The sequence below is a fragment of the Pezoporus flaviventris genome, unplaced genomic scaffold (assembly GCF_033815535.1).
Source record: "Pezoporus flaviventris isolate CSIRO_AGI_PZ_B2104156 unplaced genomic scaffold, CSIRO_AGI_Pfla_v1 ptg000002l, whole genome shotgun sequence".
Taxonomy (NCBI): Eukaryota; Metazoa; Chordata; class Aves; order Psittaciformes; family Psittacidae; genus Pezoporus; species Pezoporus flaviventris.
In genome coordinates this window covers 28760185-28782795 of record NW_026892550.1, presented here as the reverse complement: position 1 = coordinate 28782795, position 22611 = coordinate 28760185, and the positions used below count along the sequence as shown (strand labels likewise).

The window sequence follows — 22611 nt, the reverse complement described above, 5'->3', positions numbered from 1 at the left end:
AATATATTAGAAATAACAGTGGGTCTCTACCAGCTAATCATGTAAGTGGTGTATTCTGAGGCTTAACTGAATTCTGTTTGAGATAATAGGGTGAAAGCTGACTGCTTATTTTATTTGGTAAGGAGGCACTGCATAACACTAACAAGGCCAAGAGTAATGTGGAAGTAGTCATTTCACTGCATATTTATTGATTTGAGATGGTTAATGATATATTCATTTCACTGCAGTAATAGTCTGCTGCTCCTTTCAAACATATACATGGAGCAGAGGGTGTACATCCTGTTGTTCGGCCACTTCTTTGGCTCAGAATCTGGTAGTTAGCTGGCTCATTTCTTTAGCTTGCTTTTGCATCTAAGTGATGTGAAAGAAATGACATTTCAAAGGGGTTTTAAGAAAAAAATCTAAACTTGCTGACTTCTAATTAGAAGATTTCTTTAGAGGATGGTGTTTTGCCAGCAAAGAGCAGGGTCTGGTACAAATACTGCAGTATAAGGACCAAGATAAGAAACATAAATCTAATACCGCATAACGGATATGAATGGCCCTTTTGTTACCCCTCATCATTACTTCCAGGCTATAGCTGATAACACATGAGTGACTGGATTTTATGAAAAGCTGTGACTCAGTTTCTACATTACAGCCAATGGTGATGTTCATCTTTCATGCCTGGTGCAGCACAAGGATGGAGTAGGCTCCAATTTCTAATGCTGTTCTATGAGAGCAATACCTCCTCAGGTGAAAAAGACTCATCCTGTATTGATATCAGTTGACAACTGGGTCTGTACCAGTATTAAACAATATTTAAGTAATGATTTTTTTCTTCCATACAATCTAAGCGTATCTCCTGTAAGATCTAAGTGCACATTACAGAAGTGCTTGCAAATAACCACAATTTATTATTATGTTTTTAAGATGCTCAGTGCTTCTCTCCAAGTTTGATTTTAGGAGTAAGTGCTTGTGGTTTGACAGCACATGGCTTTCAAATATCAGGCTTTCCTTTCCCAGAATAAAATTAATTTGGCCCTGTATATGACTGCAAAACACATTTAAGTAAAATACATTTAATTGCTTCCGCTCTTTGCTGTGCTGATGAATTTTTGGTTTACATGCTTTGAACAAAGTTTATTTAGTCTGGTCTAATAAAATGCTTTTTAAAAAAGCATTGCAGCGTTTTTATATTTAACGCTTAATGTTCTCCTCCTCTAAGTTCTGACTTTTGAAATCACTAGTTTACAAAGTGTATTGCTGATAAAACTAAAAGGCTCATCTACAACCTTCCAGATCAGAGGTGTTTCCACCTGCCATTTCTGCCTGTGACAGGTGCAGTTGCTGCCCATTGCATAACACTCAGGGCTGCCTGCCCGTATGCCATGGAGTGCTTGGTACCAGCATTGTCTGGGCTTTCTCCACCTTCTCTGGACAGGGACCACATCACATCCCAGCACTATGAGGGGAATGTTCCAGTATGGCTGCTGTATGTTTGTGTCATGGGCAAGGTTGCATGACACAACCTGATTCCCTGGGATATTTCATACCTAGAAGAGGGTTGTTTCTGTTCCTTTGCAATGCACCAGTGCTCTGCAGTTTTTGGTTCCAGCAATGCATAATGCCTATTCTGAGCCTGTTAATGGCCAGAAAATACAAGATTTTGAATGAGTACAATTTTTGAGGTATTGGTGTGATATAGCTGCTTGAAATTAAACCCGAAAAACTAAACCAACCCATATTTTGGTATATAAATGCAAACTTTTCAGTGTTGGTGCTTGTGAATTCTTCCTTCTGTAGTACAACTCCAAAAGAGTATGCCTTTTGTTGTCAGAGGGAATGTGGTGGTTTAAAATGCTAACGATGATGTCTGGCTAATTACTATCAGATGGATAGTGTTAGCTTATTTGGTCACACATACTCAAACCTCACTTTTCTGTCATGGTTTACTCTTTTACAACAAGTAGGTGTTGAAGGACTTGTAGCTCTTAACTTGGAGGCAAAACTTGCAGAATAGGGCTTTTTAGCCAGACAGGGCCTATCTGTAGCTCTCAAAGCCCTGACTTGCAGGCAGAGCATGGGGTGGGCCCCCACAGCTCCTGGATTTGGGATCTGCAAAGGAGTTGTGAGATGCTTGAGGAATAACCACCCATTCCAGCTTGAGAACTGCTCATAACCTGAGCTCTCAGAGGTGTCTTTTGTGTCTTAACTCGTGTGAAGATTTGGTATAGGTACACAGCCAGGAAGGCCGGTTGCTTACATGCTTGGTAGAAATACCTTTTTTGTTCATTCTAGGATGTGGACTTCCGTAGAGCTTCCCACTTTCAAAGCAGAGTGCTGGAAACTATTCAGACATTGATGTGTCTTCACCCTCGTTATCCAAAATGACCCTAGGCTGGGCTGTTTGAATCTCAAGAGGTAGCAAAAACAGCTGGTTGCCAGGAAAAATACTCTTAAGCCTGTATCCAGGCTACATAACTGCCAGTAACACAAACATGAATGACAAGTTCTGTAATTTATTCTGTTCCTGACTTGGTCATTTATGTGATCTTGAAACTGCTGTATCCTCCAAGCCCCTACCTTGGACACTCTCTGTTTCCATCCAGTTGTAGTGGAGCATACCTTACCTTTTCAGGTGTCTTTGCTGTGGGCACACAGCCCTCTGGACTTGCTTGTCAGAGTTTCAGAACTGCCTAACCTTCCTCAGAACAAGAAGTGTCCAAGTCTCCTTCTTTATGCTGAGAATTTTTCTATAGCATGTGGTAGCAGAGGGGCACCACCCCACTACTGCCTGTGGCAAGGCTTTTATCCCCAGCCTCTCTTCTTGTTCCTTCCTACAGCTTCCATGTTTATGGTGGTGGGAAAGTTTTGGCTAAAACTCAACCAGATTTCTTGTACACCTACAACAGATTCTTTTGACCTAAGAAAAACAGCTACCCAGTAATCTACATGATCTTGGCATAAACTCCTAAATTGTGCTAGAAACAGCTTTAAATTTGCATGAAGGTCTTCCTTGGGTCTCTGACAGCAAAACAAGAATGAACCCTATTGCCAGACTTATCTGGATAAGTGAACAATGCTAAAATTGCTCTGTCTTGTATGCTTCTATCCTGGTTCTGCTCCTTCAATTTCTGATACTGATTTCTCAAGTAAAATCTTGTAAAGGATAAACAAGAAGGTTGCTTGATATTCTAGCCCAAAGCACTTGCATACCTGTCTTTAAATACTGAGGGTGGTCCTTACTGGATTATTCAAGTGGGCTTCAGTATTTCACTGTGTTTTGGGTCTTGCAAACATTCCTTTGTCCTTGGGGAGACCCCCACACCTGGAGCTTCATTTCTCTCCCATAAAAGCTGAATGAACTGCTAGTCAGTCTGACTAGTTCATATGGTTGCTTAACCATACGAGCAACTTACTTAAGGCTGGCAGTCTCTATGGCTGGCTCTGAATATATTCTTTAGTAGGAGGTGATAACAAGTCTGTCTGGATTTCTTGGTTTGCAGAACTATGAATGGACAAGCAGGAGGTTGAGGCACAAAGTCAGCACCAGTAAAAAGCAACAGGGCTAAGAGCAGCAGAAAGCAGAAAACACTAAAAAATATAGTAAGGCAACATTATTTGATTTTGTGTTTTTAGTCTCTGGCAGTCCTTGGTATATTCTGATCTCCTGTGCCCTTGTCAAATTGCTCTACGTAGAAATACAAAATACATGGATTGTGAAGTGGGTCTTTGGAAACACGAACTAAAATCAGCAGTGTTTCCAAAGGGCCTGCAGTGTGGTCCAGCTGCTGAGCTGAAGGGGGGAAATTTGAGTTGTTTTACGAACAGAGTGGGCTGGAAGTAGTAAGGTTCAAGGATGACTTTTTGAGAATTAGAATAAAGAATGAATATGCAAACCAAGGGGAGGGTGAACATAAAATCTACGTGTTGTTTGTACATTACTTTGGTAATGGACAAAGTTACTATAAAAGCTTTGGGAAATCCCATGTGGAGCCTGCAGCATGAAAATGAAAGTGCTTTGGTAGTTACCTTGCTTGCACATCCCTTATGTGGTTGCGTCTTAGTGTGCTAGGACGCAGCTCAATCCCCACTGCAGCGTTCAGGTTTTCATCAGTGGATGCTGTGTCCGTAGCCTAAGCTGGTGATGAGTAGGAGCGAGATGACTCATCTCTCCTTCCTGATCAGGGGAGAGCAGGGCGAGTCCTTTCCATAACTGAGCTCTCTGCTCTCCTGAGGATTCGCTGTGAGGAGAGGCGTGGTTTTCAGTCTTAGACCACCGCCGCTGCAGAAAGAATACAAGTGCCTAATGTACAACTGCAGCACAGCTACTTAATACCAGTGTGACAGTGTCCACGTAACCGTTAGCATTAAAAGGGGATCTTTCCCCACACAAGGTCAAAACCAAGTATTCCTATTAAAGGGTTGCCCTTTCTTCTAACCTGCCTTTTCAGCTGCAGAGTAATTTCCTGTAACTTGCAGCAGATGAGAGTGTATGCATAAAAATCACTCATTTTGATTAGTATTATGTCAGGTCTTAATACATCACTGGTTTCTGGTGCTCATCCCTTCTATTTTTTTTCTTATGAATGATGCATGTTATTGCTTTATTTGCTCTGCAGGCATGCAGTGAGTATTGCCTGCCTCCAGGACAGGGCACTTTTAAGATGTTAGCCTGGGGTCAAGCTGTGGCCAGAGTGATGGGGGGCAAATGGGGAACCTGCGGCAAAGGTAACGTTTTCTCTGGGGAAAACCAGGTGCAGGCGTGGCCGTTCCAGTGTGCAAACTCGTCTATTGTGGTCAGTGGTGGAAGAGCCCATGTGATGTTGGGGCCAGTGCATTGTTACTGTTTTCCTCTGATGTATCCTAGCTGAAGGAAAAGCATGCAAAGTGAGTTTCAAGCTCTTTGCGTGCGCTGGGGCTGTGAACATGAGCTGGGGCATTGACAGCCCCAGAGCGGCTGTATCTGTGGCTCTCCCATTCAGCTCAGGCCTCCCGTGGCTTTTTTTTTGCATCAGTGAATTAAGTGTGAAAGCAGCGTATAGCAAGCTTGGAACGGCTAAAAATAAGGTCCATTATCTACAGAGAAGGGCAGCATTCCCTTTGCGATCCCGGCTGCCGTTCGAGCAAGCGGAGATCGATCAGTGTAATGTCTGGGGCTCGCCTTTCATAAAAGAAGGGCTGTGGCTTTAAGTAAGCGCTGGCTGCCTGTGCCAATTGCAGAAGCTGCAGTATCTGCCGCTGCCGGAGCCATCGGCACGGAAGCGGGATAACCTGCGGAGGGCCAAGGTCCAGCCTCGCCGTTCGGCCGCAGCCGGAGCCGCCACCTGCGCGTCGCCTATGAGGGGCAGTGGGGCCGAGCGGGGGGCTGCCGGCGCTGGAAGATGGGCTGCTCCAGCAGCAGACTGTGCCTCTATTCCCAGTGTGCTGCAGCAAGGGTAACCGGGGTTTGTTTCGCACTGCTTTTCCCAGGGCAGGGAGCTGGACGGGAGCGTGGACTGAGCGAGCAAGGTGAACGCGCCCTGGCAGTGGGAAGCCCGGCCCCTGTCACCTGCGCGCCGTGGGTGCGAGGTGCTGGTCGCCGAGTCACGGAGCGACTGAGCTGCTCCCTGGGGTGAGGGTCTGGGGGTAGAGGAGCCTGGCGGCCGCCTTCCCCTGACTGGAGGCAGCCCCTAGGCAGAGCAGGAAGATGGGTGCTTCTGCGTGTTTTAGCACAGATTTGCAGTGATTGTCAGTATAAAACCCATCGTCTATCTTAAAATTAAGAACTGTCAGCAGTGGGGTGGGCTGTGTTCAACTTTGCACAGGGATCTCTGCCTTTTCTTCCTGGAAGACTGAGCATTTAGCAGAGTTCTGGGGTTTGTGTTTGAGTAAGCTTAAGATAAATATTTAATGCATGCCTCTTTGACATATACCATACTTGTGTGCCCTTGACAGCTATCAGTTGATTTGTTCTGGAGGCTTATATTGCTGCACCCATCATAAAATATATAATTAATTGCTGCAAAGTGATTGCAGTGTTATCCTGGAAAAAGCTATTCTTTGTTTTAAAGTGTAACTTCCTTAACAACAGGAGAACATCTGTGTATTTTGTAACAGCAGATCTGTTATCCTAAATGATTCATTTCTTGGCTTCTCGCTTCTCTTATTTTCCTGCAGAAGACATGTAAGTTAATTACTGGAAGGTGCCCTGCTCAGATCACTAGTAACCAAATGTTTGGGTTTGTGTTGGTTTTTTTCCTCTGCAGAGGGAGGAAGCACTGAAGCAGCGCAAAGAGTTATCTCAAGAACTGGTTAACCTTCGAGGAGAACTAGGTAAGAGTTTATTTTTGTACCCTACATGAGAACAGAAATGCAGCAAAACAGAGCTGCAGAGAGACAGATGCCCTGGTATTGTAATGGCAGTCATTTAATTCCCTGCCTGAATTCTTCTCAGATGCATTTCTCTGGGGCCTGACAGTGTGACCCCAGGTTCACCAGATTCCTGGCACTGATCTGACTGTGCCTAGCAGGGCCTCCTTGAAAAACATGCGTCTGATGACCAAAGCTCTCACTTCCTTAAGAATGGGAGGATGGCTGACAGTACATACACTTCTGTTAATCCCCAATTTATTTGTGTGCTGTCTTCTAGAGAACTGTTGGCAAAGATCCGTAAACCTGTAAAACATGCTGTGCAAAATCTACATTTTGCCTTAATGGCTTGTAGGTGAATGAATGTAAAATTCACAGAAGGAAATGCTATGAGGCTAATGAGATTCAATCTTTGAACTCATCCTAGTGGACAGCTATAACGTGAAATTAAGCTATTATGTGCAGGGGCTGGTTGTGCCAACTTTGAAGCTTGATTTAACTGCATTCAATGGTAACTTCATGTAACTTTTTTGACCTCAAAGCAGAATCATCTTGTGGAGTGCAAAAAAGTCATTGGGTTGAAAATGATAGCACTTGGAAGTGAAGCTGGCATTTTAGAAAAGCACACTTCTGTTATGGTGAAGCCCCTTTAAAAAAGAGAAAGAAAAGAACGCTTTGAAAGCAAAAGCAACACATGTGGAGCAGTTTCAGATACGTCACTTGTTATTGAAAAGTTGGAAATGTTGATTTTCACATGCTTTGGAGGCTGAGTATTGTGTCAGCCAAACCTGAACATGGATGTAGGTCTTGTTACATGCAGGTGGTGTATTTAATGCTCAGATTTACTTTTTAGCCCTGATTAAGGCAGGCATTCCCTGGCAGAGTTGGAAGCGTGGTAAAGAGGGAGAGGTCTTCCCTTCCCCACAGCTGAAGCAATGAGTACATCTTCTCCACTTGTCACTATTGCTGTCATCCAATTTAGAGGGCTATGTTAAAATGCAGCTTTTGGGGAGCTTTATTTGGTACTGCACAAAATTGCAAATGTGTGAATAGGGAGTATGACAAGCAGAGAAAGCCTTACAGCCTGAATAGGTAGATGAGTACCAAAGATACTGGAGAAATATGTAGCATTTTCTTTCTTGGAAGCATAGTACTAAAAGGCTGAGGGTTTTCTAGAGGTTGGTGCAGTCTGGCATCTGCCAAGCTGCAGCTTCTAACCTTCCTACTGATGAAGCACCTGGCTTACTGCTCTGCAGTAGTTTCAGGCAGGTTTTGGTAGGGGTGGCTTTGAAAGAGCTTGGCCTTCTACTGCCATTTCATCACTCTGTCCTGCCCTGTGCCAGCACTGCTGCCTCGGCAGCTGTGCGCCCAGCTGTGTGGTGAGCTGCCTGGGGACCTGAGCCAGCTGAGAACTGGTGGCTTGAAGTGTTGTTTTGCTAAAGCTGCCTTGGCCTGGTGCAGAGTGGGGCTAGAGGAGCACTGGTGTTGGAGCAGGAGAAGGGGGAGAAGCAGCAGGGTGGAGGGTTGTGTCCCCTGTCATCTGCAGCCAGCACTTCTTCCACCCTGAAGTGATGACAGAACTAGAGTCTTAATGTGGAAACAGGCTTCTTGCATTCCTGCAAACTTGTGCTGTAAACATTATAAACTAGATTTATTTTTTTATGTACATACACGTGACTTTCTGGGTAAACCCATTTATTTACCTTCTAATGAAAATGACTTCACAAGGGTTGCTATATAGCAAGAAGCTCTTTATCCTTTCATGTGCATCTTCAGTATGATTTTTCCTTTATCAGTCTAGGTACTATGTTTAGTATTCACCAGGAAAGGGAAAATTCAGCATAGATGGGCAGACCAGATAGGGTTTGGGGTTTTTGTTTGTTTTGAAAGCTTAGTTCTTTCTAAGGGTGCCTCACTCTTAAATGAGCTTCCTTCAAACTTGTTACCTTCTAGCTTTGATTAACAGCCTGCAGAGCTTTTATGCGGGACTCCTGACACAAGAATATGCCGTTCAGTAGCTAGATAACTAGAAAACAACCCCCATCTAATGCAACAGAGCTTGATGGATGTGTGATGCCTGAGTGCACAGAGCTGTCAGCCAGGGATGCTGGCTGTTCTGCTGCTGGACGAGGTCATCAGCTGTTCCCCTCACGGAGCGCATCTTACTGGGTAAGCTCCGCAAGAGCATTGGAATGGCAGCCTTGGGCTCACTTCCTTTGTGAGCTTTCCAGACCGTGGTTTCAGCAAAGCATTTATCTTCATGCAGCTCCTTTGTCTTAACCACGTCACATGCCTAGCTTGTCTGTACTTCTCCCCTCAGCTTGTAAAGGGGATTTAATCAGAAAAGACTACACAGGTCTTCAGTTCTGTCTACCTTTAAAAATATGTTTTGGGGTTTTTCAAATTAAAAAACAAAACAAATCCAGCCAGATGCCATTCGTTGACAAGGTGTGAGAAAAGCATTTTGTAAAGATAGCTTTAGCTAAAAATAATGTTTAAATACACACCTGCTAATCAGCTTTTTCTTGCCACTGTTAAATGGATATAGCTGAATGTAAGGTTTTCATGGGGTAATTTGATGGAAGTTCTGTAAATCTTGATTTGCAGTATTATCTAGGCATAGATTGGCTCAGAGTGTACATTTAAAATCTTACTTTGGCTGTGTGGACACTCACACATGTTTCATGGAGCCTTGGCTGCTGTGTTGTCAGTGTCTGCTGGTTTGCAGCTTGGGAACAGGCAGTCTAGAAAGAGGAACCAGGTGTAGAGTGTGTCCTGTGTGTTGCTGAGTAAGAGGATCATGCAGTCGCCCCGCAGCTTGCACCCAGCATGGTCTGGACTCCTCAGTTTCCAAAGCTCCTTGATTTACCTTGCAAAACCAAAGCGGTTTGCTGTCAGGTTGTCTGTTTTGCCTGGTTATTCTGAGTGACCCTTTCTACCAAAATACCTATTTGTATAATGATTTAAATAGGCATTGCAATCCCAGAATCCGCCTTTTGCAGTGACCATGTGGCTGTGCAGAGTGTGGGGTGGATGGTTACCAAGCCCTGCTTTCTGCTCCCGGCAGCTGGAAACGTGTGAGGATTAGCAACAGTAATGGTTTGGGGATAGGCTTTTCCAAAGGAGTTCAAACTCATTAGCAGGCAGGTTCTGAATTTGGGTTTCCTTAACGTCTCCAGCCACAGAGACTGTACTTTGGAGTTTGAATGTGAACACCTGAGAGCCTGGAGTAGGTACAGGTGTCCTGTTTGTCACCTTTGTAATTAAGATGCAGGCTAGTGTGTAAATCATTTCTGGTTACTTGTTTAATTGCGTAAGTAGAAATTGCAAGAGCTGCGTGTTTCTGGGGAGATACAGAATGACTCCTCTAAACTAATTGTGCTCCACATTGTTTGGGACCCTCTTTGCAACTGTGCTGGATGTGATCCAGCTCAGTGCTGCTATGGAACTACAGGTGTAAAGCTGGCTCAGCATGTGCCTGCCTTGGCCCGCTGAAAATTGCCACTTGTGAGCCTTTTCCACTGGGCTGGAGAGGTTTATGTGTACCCAGTGCAGCCAGCCAAATGCATGACCCCTTTCCCTCCCCTCCGTTTGCTGTTGCCATTCGTAAGCAATATTTTCTTCAAAATATCTTCATGACTTTTTTCATTACTAAATGACCTTTAGAATGTTTTGGAGATGGGGTTAAAGAAGACTGTTGTGTTTTATGGACAGATTGAGTGTGATTTGGTTTTCAGGTTTTGGCAATCCCTAAAAACACCTAATAGTAGGTAGGCATTTCTGTCAATCATTTGAGGCAGGGACTAACTTGCCGCAAGTCATACACTTGCCTGCCTCCTTGGCACTGTAGTGTTTGCAGCATTAGAGGATAGGAGCTTACTTCCCGGCGGGTATGTGAATGTTTCACACAATCATTCAACCATACCCCCTTCACTGTAGCTTACAGCATGCTTTTCTGGTCTACCTGCCTCTTTTCAACTTGACCAAGAACAAAGCCATGAAATGCAGCTTAACATCCTGGAGCATGTTATATTATAGAAGTAACACCAAGAGAAACTTGGTCATAAACTTGAAAGCCTCTTTTGGTAGAAGAATTTCCAATATTGAGAATCTGCCAGAAACATCAATTAATTGCTAGCTAACCAAAGAAAAAAATATGGAGAAGTAAATGAGCCTTTGTGCCTGTAGTAGACTTAGTGATCAGTGGAACATACACAATAGATCTTACAGTGTGAAATAACGAAGAGCAGTAAAGTAACACTGTGCTAAATACTCGATGTTTTCTGGTAATTACCGCTTTTCACATCCCCCACTTCTATTAAAATGCTGCTAGTTTACTGTTCTAGTGACCTCTATTTCAAAATCTCAGACAGTCTAATGGCATTTAATAAATCATAACCAGAGCAGCGAGTGACCTAGACTATTTTATGAAGATAGCTATTGTTTCAAAACAATTTAATTCAGGATTCAAGAAAAAAAAAATCTATTATGGTCTATCCTCTTAAAGCTATGGTTATGATGACCTTTATGGAATTCAAGTTGAAAAATGTTTTTATGTAAGCAGTTTAGCCATAAGGACTGAATTAGATGATGAATGTTTTATAGTTAAAATAAGAAAAACCCCTAAATGTTGTGAGAAGGAGATACTGCACAGTTGTGAGGTCTTGTCTCTTGGCTGCTTCTAGTGAAAATATGAAATGGGTTTCTTGGGAGTACCAAGGTAGCTCTTGCAGTCCTCTCGAGCTGGTGCTGCTGTTAATGCAGTTTGGATCTGCTGCCATTTGCACAACTGCAGGGAGTTGCCATGTGCCTGGTTCTCCACGCTTCTCTTTCGCAGGTGTTTGGTTTTATGGCTTGGCACATGCAGAGCTTTGCAATGAAATGCCCAAGATGCAGGTGGCCACCGTCAGCTACTACAGATGAATGTTAATTTTGCACATCAAAACCAGCATTTCTGATCTGAAGATACGTTATTGCCAAATCTCAGAAACTTCCTCTGATTGCCAGAGGCCATGGTTCAGTCCCAAAGATGCAGGCTCTTCATTTATAATAAGCAGGTGTTAGGAAGCTTAAAATTACAAATTAATATTGCTCCCTGTTGTAATAACATAGGGAGAGACAGTGTTGTCTGATTGGGAGGAGAGGCTGGGGCAACCAAGCGGGGACAAATATTAATGGCTTTGCTATTTGAGTAACAAAGTAAATCTTGCTTCTGGCTGCTAAGTACTCCATTCCATGTGCTCCATCTTTAAAGCTTAAAACTGCTTAGGGTTACAGATGAGATTGAACAACTTAACGTATAAATGATGGCACATCTCTTCATCTTTATGGCTTGATTTCTCTCTCAAGTCTCTTGGGGTTTTTTTGCTCAAGTTCTGTGGTCTGTTCTGATGCATGGCATAATGCAGGTGTGGAATTGCAGAGAGAAGCACTTTATTAAAGGAAAGGAAGCACAGTAGTTGTGTACAAAAGCTCTGAAGTGTGCCCTTCAGGTGTTTCTGAAGTGAATGAGAAGTTGAAATAGAGATTTTCTGTGTTCTGCTGGAAAAGCACATGTTCCAGTTACAGATTTTTGTTCAAGATCAAGCACCAGTTTAATGAGAAAACTCTTGAGTAGCCATCAAGGTTGGTTAGTCAGGAGTTTTGCAGCATCTCCTTACAGTGGATGAATTGCCAAACTAAGGAATTGTTTTTTTCATGGCTTGTCCCTCTCTTAAGGCAATGTACAGTCATAAAATACATGATTCAGTCTGGAAAATCATGGAGCTGTGCAAAGCATTTGCTGCAGACACCTGAATCTCAAGTACAGGGCAAACGTTGGTTTACAGGATTTCTCATGATTTCAAATTGAACCTGAATCTCAAGTACAGGGCAAACGTTGGTTTACAGGACTTCTCATGATTTCAAATTGACAGTTCCTCAGTGGGTGCTTTTGCTGAAGCTTCACACGTGCAGTTTCTCACACTACCACAACACCAGGGGCTCACTGGTTGTGTGTAGGTTCTGCTCCTTGTGTGGATGGCAGGGAGTCAGGTCAGGTCTTGGGATGTGCAAGGAAGCTTTGGAGCCAGCAGCTCTATGGAGACCAGGCATTGCCCTCCAGATAACACAGCGTTTGACTGCCAGTGCCAGTCTGAAGTTTTTGTTTGCCTTTGTAACATTAGTGTTCTCCTAAATGGGAACTGCAGGCTGGCCCAAGGAGAGCTGATGTGTCTGTTTTCTTTGACAAAGGTGTGGTTTGCTGTTTGCTTTTTCATGAAGTGTTTTGCATCATCTGAAGTTGTGTGTGCTGCTGTTTGAAGATAGGGTGATAGCACATTCTTTTGGCTAAATGGAGGCAAAGGAATGGCCCTGGCTTTACAAATAAAGAATTGGATGCTTGCTTCTTCCTTTGTTGGTTTTAAAGTGGATCATTTGAAGCATTTTGCTACCTTACGGGTTACTGCAGATGAGTCGTAGGAGTTGCCTGCTTCTCAGCTGTACATACTCCTCTTACTGAGCTAGAGAGGGTCAGATGCATTCTGCATGTGGTTGGCTGTGTAATACCTGTTTGGCTCGCTGCCTGGCTCCTTGCAGTGTAAAATAATGTCCCCTACCTATAACGTTTCCTCTTCCCCAAAACCTGACAATGTAGAGTAGTATGTTCAATAACTTTAAGCCAATGCAATGTGATAGAAGTATGAATGCTAATTTTTTTTAGAGATTTGTGGAAGGAGTAAAAATGGCAATAAAACCCTTCCTTGGTGGTGGTATAGGAAATATAGGAAACTGTAATCTGCTTGGCTTGCACAGAATGTTGTGGTACATTTGAGCCCTTAGTTGCATTGTTGCCAGTCATGGGATGAGCAGCTTGGCTTAAATCGGTCCTGATCAGCAGCTCTCTCACACAGACCTAGTGCAGAGCTAAGCCTGCTGTTAAAACTAATTCGGGTAGACACACAGATTGATTCCCATGCAGTCCAGCTCACGCTCTTACACTCTGTAGGTCAACTGCAGGTTCCAGGTGATGGCAGGAGGGCCGAGACGTCTGTAGAGTTTCCTTAAAAGAGAGCGCCAGTATCATTCATCGAGTTACTTGCACTTAATGAGCTGTAGCAAAGAAGCAATCCCACACGTGTGTAACTTAAGGCACTCTGCAGGGGCAGGCTGCTTTCCCTAGAGCCTAGCCCCGTACTGCTTCGAGAATCGGTCCTTGAAGACACTGATTTACATGTTAAGGCTAAGACACAGCTGTGATGAGAACTCGCTGTACTGCCTGTACAAAAATCCTTGAATCTTCCCATGCTTTCACACAGAGTTTATATTTGGACTGTTCAGGCAGCGTGCCAGGCTGCTGTAAAGTACATGTACATGTGACTTGTCCCCTATTTGACTGAAGGTCAAGTTAGCGTTTTAGTTGATTTTTCTCTTAAGTAGACACTCATCTGAGTAATTTATTTTCAACCCAAGTACTCCAGTTTGTATGTAAGCAGTTTTGCATAAGCTCAGTGACCCTATGCTTGTGTTGGAGGTCCTGTTCCACCTTGCTTCCAGGCTTTGGGTGCAGCTGGAACTGCATGAGGCACTTGCTCCAGTCATATTAACCGTAGGAGAAGGACTCTTCCTATTTGGGCCTGTCTGTCTGGAATCAGGAATGCTAAATTTCAAACTCAAAAGTTCCAAGTTACTAACTTCTGTTTTGTCTTGTAATCAGCTGGAGATCTGGGGAGACAAACCAAGGCAGTCGTCTTAACTGGCCTGGGTTAATATAAATGTAAAGAGAACTACATGGCGATTCTTCCTCTTTCTCTTGATGCTCTTGCACTTTCTGCCTGAAACTGTTCTGTATCTCACGTATTTAAATATCTTGGGCACACGCATGTTAGCACGTTTTAGATTGGCAGTTCTGTATTGGGCAGCCCAAGTCAGGCTAGAATTGCTTCTGTGCCACATGTCTGAGAGTAACATGTTGAGTGGATGGTCTTCAGGACATTAAGACTTTCAAATCTAGCTAAGTGGTTTATATATCAAAAAGTGAAGTACTCTGATAAATACGCTTCAGAAATGGGATCAAATTAGGTGAAGTAGCAAATCCAATTAATTTTTTCATTGCGGCACTCCAGTGTCTCGTGAGACATTCATTCCTCTTTGTCATGACAAACCATCACACTTGTGCTTTCTGTGTAAGTTTCTGGCTTAACTAGATTCAATTAATTCTCAGCATAAGAAACACTGAATTCAGTATTTTTGCAGAGATCTTTCCGTGTGTCCTTGGAGGAGGCACTCATTTCATGGATAAATTATGTTCGTTTATGTATAACCATGTTGCTGTGCAGTTTGTATCCTTAATACTTGTAACGAAAATGGTGAAATGAGCATTGAATTTGACCCAATTACTTTTTTCTGTTTTGACATCTCTAGTAACCACTTCTGCAGCTTGTGAGAAATTGGAGAGAGACAGGAATGAACTGCAGGTTGCTTATGAAGGGTTTTTGCAGAAGTTAAATGAGCAACATCACAATGATTTGGCTGAGCTGGAGGAGAGGCTGAAACAGTTTTACACTGCAGAATGTGAGAAACTCCAAAGCATATGCATTGAAGAAGCTGAGAAGTACAAAGCGCAACTCCAAGAGCAGGTTTGTAACCTTCGAAGTAGAAGTGTTCTCTAGCAATTGGCTTTGCTACACAGGAGCCTTCATGGAATGCTGGGCTTGCCAATAATGGAGTTATTTTCATCTAAATTGAAACTCCACTTTGTTGCAGTTATGCACTCATTACTGCACTAAGCTGTCCAGATCTTCAGTTTGTGTTTAAACATGGTAGAGATTCCTTGTGTCCTGCAAGCTTCAGTGGCTTACAGACCTCCACTGGGTATTTGAAGCAGCTTGAGTTTTAAGATTTACAGAAACGCACCTGGCCTGGACCTTGCTTTGCAACAACTCCATGTGCGTGACAGATACATACATCAACCTGTTGGTAGTGGTTAAGTGTAAGGTATTGTTCTCATCTACTGAGTGTTGTATGTGGCTTAGCTTCTTCTGTGATCATCTGTTAAGTGCTTCCTAGGCCATTTAAAATGTACTCTATGTACTGCATAAAGTCTTAAGGAACAATACTTTAAATGAGGGTTGACACATGTAAGGGGAAATAATCATGTTGTCATGTTGCATGCAGGTGGACAATTTAAATATCACACATGAAAACTTTAAGCTGGAACTTGAAAGGAGCCACTCAGAAAAAGTAGAGGAGCTGAAAAAGGAGTATGAATCCTCTTTTTCAGGCAAGTATTTTGTGTTCAAATATAAATGCTGTAGTACTGCTAGTCACAAGCAGAAATATTCAGGCTTTTCCATCTGTATGTCCACTTCGTTATTCTTGGCAGTCAGCTGTCTTTAAAAACCTTGGCTGAATTCCTTCATTTGGAAATCAGCAAGTCTTATTTTACATACAGAAATAATTGTGACCTGTAGATGAATGGAACTTGGAAAATGGTTTAAGTGTGGCGATGACCTTTTCTGTCAGTAAAAAGTGTCTGAATCGCAGTCTGCTCTCAAGATCTCATGTTAATAAGTAATTGCTCCCACCCCCCAAGTTCTATAAGGAGCACCTCGGAACTGAAATGGAGGATAAGTAGTATTGTGTGCTTTCCAGACTGACTTGGGAATATTGAGAAATACTACACACTATTTACAGTCTACAGGGACAAAGGTGGTTTATCAGGGAGGGTTTGGTGGGTGTGCTCAGTGTTAAATGGTATTGCATCTAATTGATGCTTTCCATCCTCCCTCCAACTCACCTGATAAGCAAGTTTCCAGTGATACTTCTGCATTATCAAAACTGATGATGCTTCCATTGCAGTCAAAGAGCAAACTCCTCTGTATGGCACCTCCAAAATGGGAAAGGAAATGTGTTTCTAGAAGCTTGCAAGAAGATAGTTTCAGCTTTCGCTGTGTTTCCCTTCAGAAACTCAGCTTTTGTTAGATGTGGCTCCTGCTCAGTGCATGCAGCTGAATGCTTTCGAAACTGACACAGTCAGCTAATGAAATAGATATGCAAGGGGCAATCGACAAATGGGAAGCAGCAATAAATCTGATACTTTGTGCATGCTTTGGATGAGTGGATGATAGATGTTCTTCCTGCGCTGTCACTGACTGCATCTGTGCTTATGTGTATTGGCTGGCTTTTCAACAAGAATCTTCATGTCTTACATGGTATTAAAAATCTGAAAAAATGAATTTGTTGCAGAGCTCAAGAGTGCTCATGAATCTGAAAGGAAGTCGCTTGAAGATTCCTTTACGGAGAAGCAGGAATCGCTAGAGGTTTGTTAAGGGTTGGGGTCATTGCAACAGTCTGAAAATGAAGACGCAGTTTGGAGATGTGCACTGAATTTTTGCCCTAACTGTACCCTGTCTTTTCATTGCAGAAAAAAATCGATGAATTAAAATGTGAAAATGACTCTCTGAGTGAGAAGTTGAAATTAGAAGAGCAAAAACAAATAGCCAAAGAAAAAGCCAATCTTGTAAGTCTTGATCTTCAAAAGTAATGCAGATGAGCAGATCTTGCCAGCCCGGGTTTATTTAATACATATGACAGGTTTTGCAATCAGGATTGATGGGGCACCCATACTTCATTTTATGTAGATGGCTTGCAAGCCAAAAGTTTTTCTCAAGCACTACAATGTTGGGTATGAACTTTACCATTACAAATCTGTGAAGCTGTTGGTCAGTGGTATAAGTTATAGCCCAAGTTAAATTGAAGACCTATATGCACAAAGAACCAGAGCTGTATTCTGGCCAGTTGATAAATGTTCTAACAGCGCTATGACCCGTGTGGGCTTATATCACTGTGACAAAACTCTCCTCCTGTACTTAAGTCTTTAATGCATTTATTCAAACATTGGTTCACTTCTGATTTATTCTTCTGGTAAACTTTCATTTCGTCCCCCTTTTCCTCCCAAGGCTGCTGTGTTCTGTGACGCTCTTGGGTCAGCAGTGTGCTCTGAGAGAGGTTTCTCGTGCACTGGGAGTTTGACACAAATGTGCTTCTCTTTCTAGTTACCTGGAAATAACTGGAATACCAGGACTATTGCATATCCCACCAAGAAAAATTCCATACAGAAAAACTCACTTAAAGTGCTTCTAGTAGCAGTTGCCCTAGTTTGCTCTGGAATTTGTATTTTTCCTCTCTAACCACTGATTTTAGCAGCAGGATAGAGCTGCTGCTGTAGGAATCTGCAACCACAGTATGTAGCTATAGTTAGGCAAGATGATACCAAAGAGACCCTGTTGTACACTGTGTTTGGGAGTTTGAACTGTACTCCCTACGCATGCTCGGGTGTTTAATTAAAGGAGTAATAGTCAAGTGCCTTTACACAGCTGCAAATGTACATTGAGACATATCGCAAGCTTGATGCTTCTCTGTGGAAAAATAGAGATTTGACCCAGTATGTTCTTCTGTACTAAACACAAATCCTGCACTACTGAATTCCCATTAGTCCTCTGAAGGCAGAGGTGTTATTTCCAGCTCTCCAGACTTATTTAGTGTCACTGGATATGCCCGGCTTCTTTGCCAAAATCTTACATATGCCTTTCAGTCTCTTTATCAGGCTCTGTGTTCTTCTATGAGTAGCTAATGTGGTGGCTCAAGTTTAACTTTAAAAAGATCATCTTAAGACCACTGGGGCAGAGAAGGGAAGAAAAAAATGAGTTTTGAACATACTGTAAGTTGCATTTAAACTTCTCGCGATCATTTTTTTTTTTTTGCTAGCTTCTAGATTCCATGTAAAGCCACAAAAGGGAGGAACAAACTTCAAGTTGTCTGTTTCCTCCTCCAAGGGAGCGCAGCACAGCACACCCTGCCCTCCTCACCTGCGCTGTGCTTCGGAAGTAGGACTTAAACGAGAATCGCTAATGCTAGTCCTCAAAAACAGGCAGGGGAATGAAATGTGTAGGTTATGAGGCCTTGTTTACCAGTGAGAGCTGCTGGCTCTGTGCTTGAGGGACTGTGCCCCACAGAACTGCAGGCACTGCCCTCCCAGTGTTGGGTTTCTGGCACAGCAATGAACCTGTTACTCAATGCAGTACACCAATATTCTTACCCAAATATGCTGAAACAAGTTCTGTTTGTTTTTAAAGATAAACTCAGTTACACAACACACTTGATCACTGCTTGACTTCTCTTTATTCCACTATGTGGAAATGGATTGACACTTGCTGCAGTTCTCTTCATTTCCTAATTTTTGCTTGTGACTTTGCCTTTGCAATGTAGAGAATGTTGTTTACTCTGCAGTGTTTGAATGGGTCCTTACTCTGGAAAAGAATCTGTGAGGAAACCAGATCTGACCCTGCTGTGTCCCCCTCCTCCTCCCAAAAAACAGCAATAAAAAATAGAAAAGAAAGCCCTAGCTTCCTGTATTGTGCAGTACATGGATGTACAGCAGAGCAAGATATTTACGTGCAATTGCATTGCTGGGCTTTAAGAAGAGTGTAAACCCAAGAATTTTCAATTTCTGCTTATGAACCCAGCTACCTTTGGACTCAAACCAGGGAAAATCAGCTGCAGTTAAGTCCACAGCTCTCAATTTCTGGTGCTTTTTGAACCATTCCCGTATCTGGAAGCTCTTCAAATGTTTACTCGTAATTACTTCTTGGGATGGGTTATGAGTAATATGAAATATATTTTGGAACTCCTAGCCTTAAAGGGAGCCTTGGGGCACTCCTGAAAAACAAGTTTTGCTGTGACAGCTTTAGTGCCTGGCTTTGACTCACAAGGGTTTCCATGTTTGTGTGTGAAGCGTTTTCTGAACAGCACATAAGGAGAACTGCAGCCATCCATCTACACCAAAGGACACACAAAATCAGAGGGGAAAGTGATACCAGATCTTCTTTATTCTAAACTGTTTGACTTGATTTTGCTTAGAACAAGTAACTGTTGTTACAGTATTTATTTTCTTGCCCTTTCTAAATAGCAGAGACACACTTAGATTGTTCTGAAATCCAGGGAACTAAGCAAACTCTGTGTAAATCTTTCAGAAAAACCCACAGATTATGTACCTGGAACAGGAGCTGGAGAGCCTGAAAGCAGTGCTGGAGATCAAGAATGAGAAACTCCACCAGCAGGATATAAAGCTAATGAAGATGGAGAAACTGGTGAGTTTTCCTTGGGGGACCACGTCTGTGTTGTGTTCTGATAATGAACTTGGGCTGGTCAGGCTTATGCACGAAGATTAATTCCTTTGTTTAAAAGGAAACATGAAACAATGATGGGACATGCTTACATTGCATGTTGTACAATTACAACTGTATCAGGCTGTAGGGTAAAGAGGGGGAAAGAATCACCAGATGCTGTAAATGACCTTCTAACCTCTTAAGGCAACTACTGGTTTGGATAAACTATTGCTAGGTTAGTCCAGGGTTATCTGAGAGCCTCTTCCACATGTCCTTTCCTTCTCCTTCATTCCCTAGGGAAAAAAAATCCTTACCTCCTATGTTTGCTTGAGTGGTATGGATAGATTGCACTGTCAGGAAAACATTAACATGGAAATGATACTCATTAAACAAGAAGAGGTCAAATACGAAATGGAATGTTTTAATCTAGAGTTGGTTAGATTAGGACAATCATTTTAGCTGTTATCTTTAAGTTTGGCTGTGTGGATTTGCTCCTGGTCTGTGCATAATTCCACATGAAAATTAACTTTGGGGGCAGAACATGTAATTATTTGGCATGCTCTAGTTTGTGGCAGAACAGGGTCCTTACCCTGGGCAGGGCAGTTAAATGCTGCTGTAATGCTTGCTTAAACAGGATTTTAATGGGGAAGTACAGAAAGACTTTTGGATAAGAAGGAATACATTCATGTCAGTTGTTTGGTATTGCACAGCATCGTTAAGTTGCCCTTGTCTACAGTTCCCAGTAAATCACTAATAAACCTTCATCATCTTTGACAGACTCTGGTCACAGTATAAAAGCCTTTGGACCATCCGACCATTTAATCACTGTTTGTTCCTTTAGACAACATCTTGCAGCAGTGAAGTGGAATCGGGAGAGCAGCCAGGAGAGCTGTTTCCACAGGGTAGCTGTTGAATTTGTCAGATTAGCACATGGGTTCTCAACAGTGTTCTACCTGCAGCAGCTTCTAAAACTGCTGCCTATTCCTGGCAGAGGTGTCTGGAACGTGATGGTTAACTGGTAGATCCCTCATCCAGCCCTCCTTTGCTGACATCTGATCAGCACAAGGGGCAGAATGCCAGTGTTATGAAAGGATCAGGCATGCAGGATCTGTTTGACTGTTACAGAACATGAAGCCACAATAGCAGGTCTGCCTCACATTACTCCAGGCTTTTGCACTTACTGTAACAAGATCTGTAAACTTCAGATTATGAACATCTGTGATAGCTCAGTCACTATCTGTCTTGATGAGTGCAGGTATGGGTTTTGTTTTAAACTGTGACCTTTTTTCCTAAGCTGGAGAACAACACAATCCTAATGGATAAATTAAAGAAGGTTCAACAAGAAAATGAAGAATTAAAAGCTCGGATGGACAAACACATGGAGCTTTCAAGGTGAAAAATATCTGTGGACTTTTAGATGTTGTTGTGAACCAGGAGAAGGTGTTTCTGTGACCAAGAGAAAATTCTGTTTAATTAGTGACTGGGATTTTGTGGCCCTCTGTAGAAGAACACATCCCTTTTCTTCCCCACTTGTATCTCTGCATATGTGCATTCCTATGTAGGAGAACAAGCAGGAACAGATCATAAGGGGTTAAAGGCTTGGTATGTTCTTCAGTGCCCCAAACCAGTATTTTGGGGAAGAAAAGTCTACTCAAAATATAATCTTACCATGGATTGGCTCTTTAAGTATTACAGGCTTGTGAGCTAAACCTGATTTTATTTTTAACCATGTCAGTTGAGTGATGTGTCCCCAGTTTAGATCAGTGAAAAGACCGGTGTGTTTTATTTAGCAATAATAGGAATATCTGACATGCATGAGTCCAAGATCCATCCAACTTCAACTACTGCTTAAATGGATGGGCAAACTCTTCCAGTTTGAAGGAAACTTCAGAAATGCAGCCTCTATGTAAAGCTAAGCCTGCAACAAGACCTGAAGGCTCCAGGATGGCCATTTAAAAAGCTGCTGTCCTTTCAAGTAGAACAAGTCTTGCTTTTTAGATGCTTTTTCTGGCCTTTAAGGATGTTTCTCACTGGGATTTTCTCCTGCTTTCTGCAAGCTACCAGTTTAAATCCAGCAAGGATGAGAACTATAAATCCTCCTTCTAAGGAAGTAAAGTAGTTGTAAGCCAGCCAGGAGTCTATGCAGTTTCAAACATTTCTTTAGCAGTTAAGTTCAGTACTGTAACCTCCGACTTGGGTTTCATGTTCTCGTGCGAATCTTATCTTATGCTTGCAGGCAACTTTCTACAGAGCAAGCTGTTTTACAGGAGTCACTGGAGAAAGAATCAAAAGTGAACAAGCGCTTGTCAATGGAAAATGAAGAACTGCTGTGGAAGTTGCACAATGGTGACCTATGCAGCCCAAGAAAACTCTCTCCCAGTTCTCCATCTGTGCCTCTTCAGTCCCCACGGAATTCTGGTAATTTCTCTAGTCCTACAGTATCACCGAGATGACATCTCTTGAGAGAAAGAGGGGATTGCATTTCAATTGTGATCTGCAGAACCAGTCCTCACTTCAATCACAAGAGCTATATTAGCCAAGTGTGGCAACTAAACATAACTGGAAGCTATTTGGTGCAAAAGTGGTGGTAAGAGCTGGAGAATATGGGAGTAAGACATTCATGTTGCTCTTCCCAAAAGACTTGTTTATGACCTCTATGGACATTGTTGCACAAAGCACTTACAGAGCAAGAAAAGACTTGTTCATTGCCTTTTCACCTAACTATAAGGAAAAGCTCAGGGGCTTAGAGATAAAGATCACCACCTTTATAATATGTTCCTATCATAGACACTTTTTTTAAGGCTGTGTGTATGCGTGTGTGCGTGCGTATGCTATGTGCAGAATGGATGTAACACACTGTGCGTGTGTCTAATGCTGCCTTCTTTGCTGTGTATGTAATAAAGGATAAAAGCTGAAGACTATACATTGATGTGTACTTCCTTAACGCTGTTGTCAGGATGCGTGCGTTTAGCAGAGAGTACCCTCACCCGGGAATGAGGAGAAACTGCCACTAGTACTTAGGTTAGTTTCCTTCATCTTTCTGGCTTTTGCTCAGTAAGAAAAAGGCCTGAAAAGCTTTGTTAACTGACTCCTTAGTGTCTTGGCTGACCTCAGTATGCAACTCGGATATTTC

The 22611-nt window shown here is 42.7% G+C and overlaps 1 protein-coding gene across 8 annotated transcripts in view; it reads left to right on the top strand.

Moving 5' to 3' along the window:
* Window positions 1-22401, top strand: part of MTUS1 (microtubule associated scaffold protein 1) — an 87714-nt gene extending 65313 nt beyond the window's left edge. For 6 of the 8 annotated variants that reach the window (XM_061473334.1, XM_061473325.1, XM_061473342.1 and 3 more), the window contains 8 exons: window positions 6231-6297; window positions 14734-14948; window positions 15487-15592; window positions 16558-16631; window positions 16736-16831; window positions 19344-19460; window positions 20773-20870; window positions 21715-22401. In XM_061473334.1, the coding sequence (XP_061329318.1) occupies window positions 6231-6297; window positions 14734-14948; window positions 15487-15592; window positions 16558-16631; window positions 16736-16831; window positions 19344-19460; window positions 20773-20870; window positions 21715-21931 (990 nt within the window). In that variant the 3' untranslated portion in view covers window positions 21932-22401. Of the gene's footprint in view, window positions 1-5207; window positions 5421-6230; window positions 6298-14733; window positions 14949-15486; window positions 15593-16557; window positions 16632-16735; window positions 16832-19343; window positions 19461-20772; window positions 20871-21714 lie in introns of those variants that run through there. The other 2 variants (XM_061473388.1, XM_061473351.1) reach the window with 2 other exon arrangements.
* Window positions 22402-22611: the final 210 nt, after the last annotated feature.